Raw genomic sequence first — 10,315 nt, forward strand, 5'->3', positions numbered from 1 at the left:
AATTTAGTATTAATCTCCTGGATTTCTGTCTGTAGATTTTGTATCATTTCTGATTTTTCATTTATTTTGTCATTTTGTTCTTGTATTGTCTTTTGAAATTGTTCTAGGGTTTTCTCTGTATTTTCCTTGATTTGTCTCTCAATTCATTGAAGATACCTAAATATAATTCTTCTGAATTCCTTATTGGGGAATTCCAATGCTGCTTATTCCTCAGGGATGTGTTTTGGGTCTGTATCCTGGTCCCTTGTTTCTCCTGCTTTATCTTGCTTCTTTGTGTGGTCTGTGATACTCTGTTGTCTCCAAGGCATTGTGACATTTTTTTGTTTATATTTAATTGGTGATTGTATGTTGGAGTGACTTGCCCGTGATTTTCATTTTCTTTGTTTTGTTTGTATGTTATCTATGCAGGCAGGGTACTGTGGTGTGCTCCTCTATTCAGTCTAGTTGACAGCACTTATACACTCACCACCTGTCTATGCTCCTGTTATCAGCCTCTTGTATGTCCTTGCCGACCTTGGCAAACAGAGCTTGGTCCCTGGAATCCAAATAAGAATGCTATCACTTAAAAATCCAAAATGGTTGCCACTTGTAAAGATTCAAAATGGCTGCACCCTTGGTCACTTTAAATATCCAAAATGGCAGGTGCTTGTAAACATTCAAAGTGGCTGCACCCTCGGTCACTTTAAATATTCAAAATGGCTGCACCCTCGGTCACTTTAAATACCCAAAATGGCTGCTACGGGTAAACAATCAAAATGGCTGCTCCCTCTGGACAGAGGAAAGTCAACAGCTCACGTTGTCTCCCTCCTTGTTGTTTCCCTTCCTAGTCATAGGCCACCAGCACAGTCGTTCGTGCAGTCCTTGGTGACCAGGGCTGATTTTTAGGTGAATTCTCAGGTTGTAACACCACTTGGAAATATTCAGACTGTTGGTCCCATCAGAGTAGCTGACAGTCTGCAGCTCTCTGTACTCATTGTTTTCATTCAGGTTTTTCCACTAGTTGGTGCCTAATCAACTTCTGTATCCTTCCTTGCAAAGTTCAGGGCTCCAGGATTATCTTCTGTATCTCTGTCAATGGGTTTCTCTTTTCTTTGTTGAAGAGGGTCTGTGTCGCTTGTCTGCCTATTCCTCCATCTTACTGGAAGTCTCTATTTTATTTTTATTGTGATTTTGGTGAAAGTTTATAGTTCAAATTGGGTTTCCATTCAACAGTTCATACACATTTTGTTTGGTGACATTTGTTGCAGTCCCCACAGTATTTTTCCTTAGAGGCAGGAGTTTGATGAATCTATACCCTTCTTGGTTATTCCCTTTGAGAAATGGTACATCCTTGGGAGAGTGCCTTCTGGTGTTGTAAAGCACAGTTGTTTTTTTGCTTGTTTTTTTATGGGATGCTAATTGTTTTGCTGGGTGAACCCCCACAGTGATAGAAATGCAGGCTACTTTTTGTTGTGGGTGTGATAGTAGTATAGCTGTGGGACATCTCTTAGGAATTGGCCTGCTTCTTCTTAAGTTACAATTAGGAATAAACTATTTTATGTGTTCTTATTACAATTAGGAATAAACTATTTTATGTGTTATTAGTTCACACTTATGTTATTTAACTACCATAAAGATGTAGAATGTAAATTCAAAGTGATTTACTGTTTGTTGTAATTCCTCATACTGTCTTAACATGCCAATTCTAGGGAACAGCTGCCACCAACAATATATCAGCAACACCTACATTTCTGTTTTTTCGAAACAAAGTGAGAATTGATCAGTATCAAGGAGCAGATGCTGTGGGATTAGAAGAAAAAATTAAGCAGCACTTAGAAAATGACCCTGGAAGCAATGAGGACACAGACATTCCAAAAGGCTACGTATGTAGACTTATAATTGAAATCATCATATAATATTTTGTGTTTGTTACTATTTGCTTAAAACGAAATTGATTGAGACACTGTTAACACTGTAGGACTGTTCTCGTGTTTTGTTTTTTGCTGCATGGCATACTATTAAGTAAGAATTTTAAATTAAATTCGTTACCTGATAATTGTTTTGTGTGTGTGTGTGCGCTGTAACTCATTTTTTGGACTATTTCATATTTTAGTCAGGCATTTGGACAAGCAATTATTAAACACTTGTTTTATACTCTCTTTAAAAAAAATATGCTTTGGAAAATTTTTCAACTTTCTGCCAACTGTGAAACTGACTTGTAAATTTTAAGGTAGGATCATTATAAAACTCCATTTGCTGCCTCTTTTTTCATTGTTAATGCAGTTGTTTTAAATGTATGTCATCTTTTCAGGCTCTATGAAAAAAACATTCTAGTTACTGATTTTACTTCAGAACCAAATGTGAGTTTAGTTGGATGTGTTTTTCTGAGTTTTAAGGATCCATTTAAAGAATCCTTTTTGAAGACTTCATAATATGGATGGCTTGTAATGCAGCAGCTTTTAGCATTCAAAAAGTATTCAGGAAAGAAGTAAAATTCAAAAGTTGTGTCTCATGTTAGCAGATTTATTTATGTAAAGTGATAAATGGATACTAAAATATATATTTAATTTTTCTTGTAAGATTATTGTATTAGCAGATAAAAGAATGTATTTTTAAAAACTAAATGTTGCCTTCAACAAAAAGAAGTTAAAGCTAATAGATTAAAGCTCTTGTATTAAATATATTAAAGCAGATACGTGCCATGGGGCTGTAAGTTCTTTGTCAAGTCCTTTAAATTAATGCTGAATAAGGCACTTGACTGCTAACCAGAAGGCTGGCGGTTCAAGTCCACCAGCCACTCCTCATAAGGAAGGTTGGGCAATCTACTTCCATAGTGATACCGCCTCGGAAACCCAAGGAGGGGTCTCTGTGAGTTGGGTCCGACTTGACAGCACATAACAACAACAACAACAACAACAGTCAGGTAAAAGGAGCTCTGGTGGCGTAGTGCCTAAGGCACTTGACTTCACACCAGAAGGTTGCTGGTTCAAACCCACTAGCCACTCTGCTGAAGGAAGACTGGGCAATCTACTTCCGTAAAGATTTACCGCCTCAGAAACCCAAAGGGGAGGAGGTTTCTGTGAGTCGGAATTGACTCGATGGCAGTGGGTTTGGTTTGGTTTGGTTTGGTTATAGTCAGGTAAATGAGCACTTCTTTCTCTGAGGGGGTCAGAAAGTATCTTCAGCCTGTAATTACTGACATTAATTTTTTTAAGTTAGAGAAGTATACGTAGAGTTTTATATAAAGTAGAACTATTATAATTTGAAGTGATCTTCGATTAGAAATTATGAACATGTTGTATAAGTCAGGGTTGTGACACCTGTTGGAAAATTTTGGAAATCATTTGACTTATAAACTGCTATGTTTACATCTTTGTATTTTTTTTCCTTTAATACGAAGGGTGTTTGCCTGAGACAGTGTTATGAGTGCAGCAGTCCTGCTGTTTAGCCACAGGGATACTTCCTTACACATCAGCTAAATGTGATATCATTGTTTTGGCCTCAGGTAGGAAATAGGTAGGAAAATGAAGTTTTAAGAAATAAAAATTTAATTTTCTTGCAAATGTTATAAATAAAATGTGAAAAGCTATTAAAAACATTTTCTTTTTTTTCCATCAGGTGTCAAATCAAGACACTAGAAGTGTTTTGAACTATTTGGGCCTTACAGGATTCTTAATATTTAAAACTGACATTGTGTTCCCAAGAACATACTTAGAATACAGATAGAGAATTAATGAGAATAAGAATAAATGCAAACCTGTATCTTTTTTTTTTTTTTTTCCCCAAAAACTTTTTATTGTGATTTGGGTGAAAGTTTATAGAGCAAATTTGTTTTCCATTCAACAGTCTTTGATTGCAATCCTCACAATGTAATAGCACTCTTCCCCCTTCCTCCCTGTAATTACCATTTCCCTTTGTCCTTTCCTATCTGTTCCTGCCTTTTGAGCTTCATTCCTAGGCAAATGCTGCCCTTTTGATCTTTTATGGTTGATTGTTCTAAGGATTTTGTACCTCCTTAGTGTTATTGTTCATCTCGGGTCTGTCTATTGTTTGACTGCCTGTAAGTGGACCCATAGGAGTGAATTCAGTTCCAGTCTTGAAGGGTGACAAAAGGCCTTAGTCTTGGGGATTCCACCAGTCTATCAGACCAGTAAGCCTGGTCTTCCACATTTTTCACCCACTCTATCCAGGTTCCCCTAATGTGATCCCTTTCAGAGTGGTTGGTAGTGTTAGCCGGGTACCGTCTAGTTCTGGTCTCAGGGTCGCAGAGGCTGAGGTTCAAGTGGCCCACTTGTCCCTTGGACTAATGGTTTCCATGTGTCTTTGATTTTCTTCACTCTTCTTTGCTCTGGATGAGGAGAAACCAATAGTTGCGCCTTAGATGGCCCCTCCCACGCTTTTAAGACCCTAGTCACTACTCACCATAGTAGGATGTAGAATAATGTCTTTGTGGACTGTGTTACACCAATTGACCTTGGTGTTCCTCAGAAACATTTATCTTAAATAGATGGAACCATAATTATTTCAAAAATGAATTGATAATGTTTTATAAAAATTTGTGTTTCTTGAGATAGAGAGTCTCTGTCAGATGCTGTACAATTATTGATCTTACCCATCCTATAGTTTAGAAATTCTTGGTTTGACTGGAGGCAGAGAGAAGGTATGAGGAATTTTTAAAAAATTCTTAAGACTGAATAGTCTTATCCACTTTAATTTAGAGAGATATTCAAATTCCTCTTAGGATGGTTTGAAGCATTGCAAAAGATGACGACATGGTACTTACAAGGGTAAGATCATAATAGATCGTAATACAGAGAGAAGAAAATGTTTTTGTGAATAAAATAGGACTTGGTTTTTAAAATTGTATTAAAGTTTGGAAAGAATTAAAACATTGAGTCTTTTCCCATTGAGTAAGTAGTACCGAGTTTGGCTGCAGGTAGCTTGCCTCATGCACTCAAGTCAGGTGTTCCTTGCTGGAGAACTTGGACTATTAGACACTCTTAAGTTAAACTTGCCTTCATATGTGTTCTGAATCTTGAGTCTTGTTGGTGTATTTCAGTATCTTGACCTCTGAATTATTAAGTCCTGGTCTACAGATTTGTCATCCTTCGTCAAATGAACTGAAACCAATTTAAAGAAAGAACCAAAAACTGAAAACCACTGCCATTAGGTCAATTCTGACTCATAGCAACCCTTTAGGACATTGTAGAACTGCCCCCGTAGGGTTTCCAAAGCTGTAAATCTTTATGGAAGCAGACTGCTTCATCTTTCTCCCATGGAATAGCTGGTGGGTTCAAATTGCCAACCTTTTGGTTAGAAGCTGGTTGCATTAAACAGTACATTACCACTTTAAATGGCCCTGATTTATGTGGGAAGTTGCCAAATCTTTTTTTAACACAAAACTTGAAGCATGGGTAAGTTTTCTAACTTCCTGGGTTTTTAGTATTGCCCCCTAACATTTACCAAAAAAAAAAAAAAAAATGAACAGAGTACAAAAAACATGAGTATGTCCTTTGTTGGGAGCTCTGGTAGCGTAGTGGTTAAAGCACTTGACTGATAGCCAGAAGGCTGGCGGTTCAAACCCAGCAGCCATTCCTCGGAAGGAAGGTTGGGCAATCCTACTTCTGTAGTGATACTGTCTCAGAAACCCAAGGAGGGGTCGCTATGAGTCGGGGCCGACTCGACAGCACATAACAACAACAACATATCCTTTGTTCATCAGTTGTTAATATTTTGCTATTTTTTGCTCTATCTCATTTGCTGTTTTTATCTTTGCAGAATCATTTGAAAGGAAGTTATAAATAATAGCTTATCTCTAAATATTTCAGCATTTAGTTTCTAACAACAAGAACATCAGTAGCATTAATATACCTAAGAAAATAAACATTGATATAATATCTGTAATATATAGTCTGAGGAAATTCAGATTTCTTTAACTATCCCCAAAATGTCTTTATTGCTGCTTTTTTCCCCCCTCTAGGGTCAAATTAAGGATTATTCGTTGCATTTACGTTGTCAGTTCTCTTTAGTCTTCTTTAATCTAAAAACTTTGCCCTGCATTTTATTTTTTTTTCCTTTTCATGACTGCCATCTTTGAAAGTTTGGACAAGTAACCTGTCTAACCATATGGTAGCCACATACCATTGGCACACCATTGTAGATTCTGTTAAGCCTTCACAATGTACCAAGTGCTACTGAGAAACTGACTTTTAATTTTATTTAATTTTAAACTGGCACGTGTGGCTAGTGAGTATCATTGGATAATACAGATCTAGGTTTTCTGTCTTGTGGATTGTCCTACAATCTAGATTTGTCTTGTCGTTTCCTCATGATTTTTTGCTCATTATTGGCAAGATGATTACATAGGTGGCTGTTGTCAGGAGTCATGGAGTTGGTTCTGATTCATAGCAACCCTGTGTACAATAGAACGAAACATTGCCTGGCCTTGCGCCATCACATTCTTTGCTAGGCCCATGGTATAGTCAGTATTCTTTGCCAGTGCAGTTCAAATGCATCATTTCTTCTGTGGTCTTCCTTATTTATTATCCAGCTTTCACAGGCATATGAGGCTGCTGAAAAGACAGAGGCTTGGATCAGGTGCATCTTGGTCTTCAAAGTGACATCTTTGCTGCTCAACACTTTAAAAAGGTCTTTTGCAGCAGATTTTCCCAGTGTAGTATGTTGTTTGATTTCTTGACTGCTGCTTCCATGGGCATTGATTGTGGATCCAAGTAAAATGAAATCTTTCACAACCTCTAGCTTTTCTCCATTTATTGTGATGTTGCTTATTGGTCCAGTTATGAGGAGTCATTACATAGGTGGTGACATTTATTTCCCATTTCATACTTCAGTAGAGTATAATGTCAAATTTTCTCAATTTTTTTTAAATTATGATGTAATGCAACTGTTTAATATTTGTTTAATGTGCCCCATAGTGATAAATAATTAATAAATATGATTATCCTAAATAATTCATCCATTTAGTTTTGTTTCACCATTGAGGTATTGGAAATATGACTGCAATATTGTCTTCATGCCTGAAGTCTCAATCCTAGTGTGTAGTAGTAAAGTGACAGTCTGGGTATGATAGAACACATAAACATTCAAAAGATCTCCTCAAAACTACTCTTCCAAGGGAATTGTTTTCATAAAATCCAAGAGTACTACTGCTATAGTAGAACTGTGCTCTGTAGTCCTCCTTTGTTCCTTCTCCCCTTTTTTGGATTGGCTACTTTATGATATCTTGACTAATAACTTTTAGCATAACATTTTGACTATGAAAGCATTTAGGGTTCTATAGTAATAGATTATTACCACTTTGGTATTGATTTATATGTACAAAATGTGTCACAACTCTAAGCTCAAACCAAACTCACTGTCATCAAGTTGGTCCTGACTCAAGAGCGACCCCTTTGGATTTCCAAGGCGGTAAATCTTTGTGGAAGTAGATTGTCCTATCTTCCTTCTGCAGAGTGGCTGGTGGGTTTGAACCACAAACCTTCTGGTTAGCCGCCAAATGTCTTAGGCACCGCGCCACCAGAGCTTCTTTTATCACATATACATATGATTTTGTGTCCTCCTAATAAAAAAGATAATGAAGACCTTTTGTGATAGAAACATGGTCATGCAGTTGAAGCTTAATACTTGTAAACTTTCAGAATGGTCCTTGATTAGTAGATGAAGTGGACACTTCTCTAGAAAAACCGGCTTCCCGATACCAACGCCAGTAGCAGAATGCCTAAACAAACCAATTACTGCAGAGGAAGTAGAGATGATAGTAAAAAAGCCCCTCTATAAAGGCCCAAATGACTTCACAAGGAAATGCTACCAAATCATAAAGGTCAGATAATCCCAGTGTTATTGTAACTACTTAAGAGCATATAAAAATAGAAAACTTCCACATTTATTTTCAAAGTATGACATTGATCTCAGAATCTGACAAAGTTTGAACCAAAAAGAAAGCTATAGATCATTTTCAGCTGTGCATATTGGTATATAAATATTAAACAAAATCAACAACCCAGCAAAAATTAAGATTATATATTATGTGTGTTCTGAATCTTGAGGCTTGTTGGTGTATGTAAGATACCATTTATGTAATCTGTCATCAACCGAGGTAAGGAGAAAAATTTTGATCTCAAAATATGTAGAAAAGATACTAGACTAAATTCAATATCCATTTATTCTTAAGGCCTTTATGTTAGTTTCCTAGGGCTTTCATAACAAATTACCACCAACTTTGTGGTAAAACAACAGAAGTTTATTCATTCATTAAAATGCTGAATATGTTAAATTATGCAATAGGGAAGCAATCAGCGAATTGAGAAATATAATAAATCTGTAGGTTAAATGACTATAGATGTAAAAAGATTTAAGAGACATGAACAAAATACAGTGTATGTCTTTTTTAGATCCATATTCTGAGTCTAACAGTTCAACTATAAAGTATTCATGAGATATTTGAGGAAATAGAAGTTTTCTTTGAAAACTAGCTCTGGTAGCGTAGTGCCTAAGGCCTTTGATTGCTAACCGGAAGGCTGGCGGTTCAAACCCAAGAGCCACTTCTTGGAGGAGAGATGGGGCAATCTACTTCCGTAGTGATACTGCCTCAGAAACCCAAGGAGGGGTCGCTGTGAGTTGGGTCCAACTCCATGGCATGTAAACAACAACAGTGATTATCAGAGACTTAAATTTCTTGCTAAGATTTTATGCCAAATAAAAATTCTTGCCTAAAAGTCTCGATTTAATATTTTTCAGATGGATTTAATGCCTTTTATTAACAAAGCTGGCTGTGAGTGTCTTAATGAAAGTGATGAACATGGATTTGACAACTGTTTACGAAAAGACTTGTCCTTCTTGGAATCTGACTGTGATGAGCAGGTAATTGCTTAACTTCATGTTTATAGGGATTGTAATTCTCTACTCCCTCTCTTGTAACTTTGTATGGGCCCATCTTACTGTTTTGTGTATCTTCTTCCCAGATGATTACTACTTCTTTTCCTTCTTATAACCTTCAGTTTCTTTGATCCCATGTCCTTTGACTATGTAGACCCATTTATTTGCTTTCTTCTTCTGTGTGAGCTGCCAGGTACAGTAGGGAGAATTGCAGAAAGCTTGGATTCATCTCAGGGTGCTCTGATGCCACTGTGTTTAAAGCATTTGACTGGTAACTAAAAGGCTACCAGTTGGAACCCACTAGCCACTTGGCAGGAGAAACATGAAGCAATCTGCTTCTGTAAAGATATACAATCTTGGAAGCCCTGTGGGACAGTTCTGTTCTGTCCTATGGGGTTGCTATGAGTTGCAGGTAACTCTATGGCACTGGGTGTGGTTTTGGTTTGGATTGGCCTCACTGCTGAGATGAGCCTTCAGCAACCCTTCAGTCCTTTTGCTTATCTTTGGCCCACCTTCCATACTGTTTGCCCACCCAGATTAGTTTCTCTCTGATGAAAATTAAGCATTAGATGAGAACTTCCTACACCTCTAGCTCCTCACTCCTGGGTACTGTGTTAACGAGCATTTGAAGGCTAGTCTCTCTTTTTTATTGTTGCTGTTGTTGAGTATATACACAGCCTAACATACACCAGTTCAGCAGTTTCCACATGTACAATTCAGTTACAGTGATGACATTCTTTGAGGTGTGTGTCTATTGTCACCCTCCTTTTCTGAGCTGATCCTTCTCCATTAATACAAACTCACTGTCCCCTAATGTTCTATATGTAATCTTTTGAGTTGCCATTGTCACCTTGATCCTATGTAAACAAAAACCAAACCCACTGCTGTGGAGTCATATCTGACTCATGGCGACCCCTCCTTGGATTTTCGAGGCAGTATCACTACGGAAGTAGATTGCCCAGAGTTCCTTCCAAGGAGTGGCTGGTGGGTTTGAACCTCCAGCCTTCTGGTTTAGCAATCCAATACCTTAGGTACTATGACACCAGAGCTCCATGATCCCATATAGATAGTTCTTAAAAGAACATAATCCTCAAGACAGGCTTTTTTTTAAAAATTACTGTTGTTGTTGTTGTTGTTGTTGTTATGTGCTGTCGAGTCAAACCCGACTCATAGTGACCCCTCCTTGGGTTTCCAAGGCAGTATCACTACAGAAGTAGGATTGCCCAACCTTCTTAAAACAGAACAATTTAGCTTGAGTAGTAATTTTTATCATACGAGTATGATAAAAATTACTACTCAAGCTAAATTGTTCTGTTTTAAGAAGACTTAAGAAGTTGATTTGGAGCAGTTCCGGCAAGATGGCGGACTAGGCACAAGGACCGCACAGACGCTCTTCAACAAAGAAAAGGGAAACCAATTAACACAGACACAGAAGATAATC

General features: G+C 37.5%; 1 protein-coding gene across 1 annotated transcript in view; it reads left to right on the forward strand.

The window, feature by feature from the left end:
• The window catches only part of TXNL1 (thioredoxin like 1), a 60,924-nt gene that overhangs the window by 22,602 nt on the left and 28,007 nt on the right, over window positions 1-10,315 (forward strand). Inside the window, exons 3-4 of the mRNA XM_007935516.2 lie at window positions 1,689-1,862; window positions 8,737-8,859. Coding sequence (XP_007933707.1) covers window positions 1,689-1,862; window positions 8,737-8,859 — 297 coding nt within the window. The remainder of the gene's footprint in view (window positions 1-1,688; window positions 1,863-8,736; window positions 8,860-10,315) is intronic.

Source organism: Orycteropus afer, unplaced genomic scaffold, assembly GCF_000298275.1.
Source record: "Orycteropus afer afer isolate SDZICR_OR568_19922 unplaced genomic scaffold, OryAfe1.0 scaffold00029, whole genome shotgun sequence".
Taxonomy (NCBI): domain Eukaryota; kingdom Metazoa; phylum Chordata; class Mammalia; order Tubulidentata; family Orycteropodidae; genus Orycteropus; species Orycteropus afer.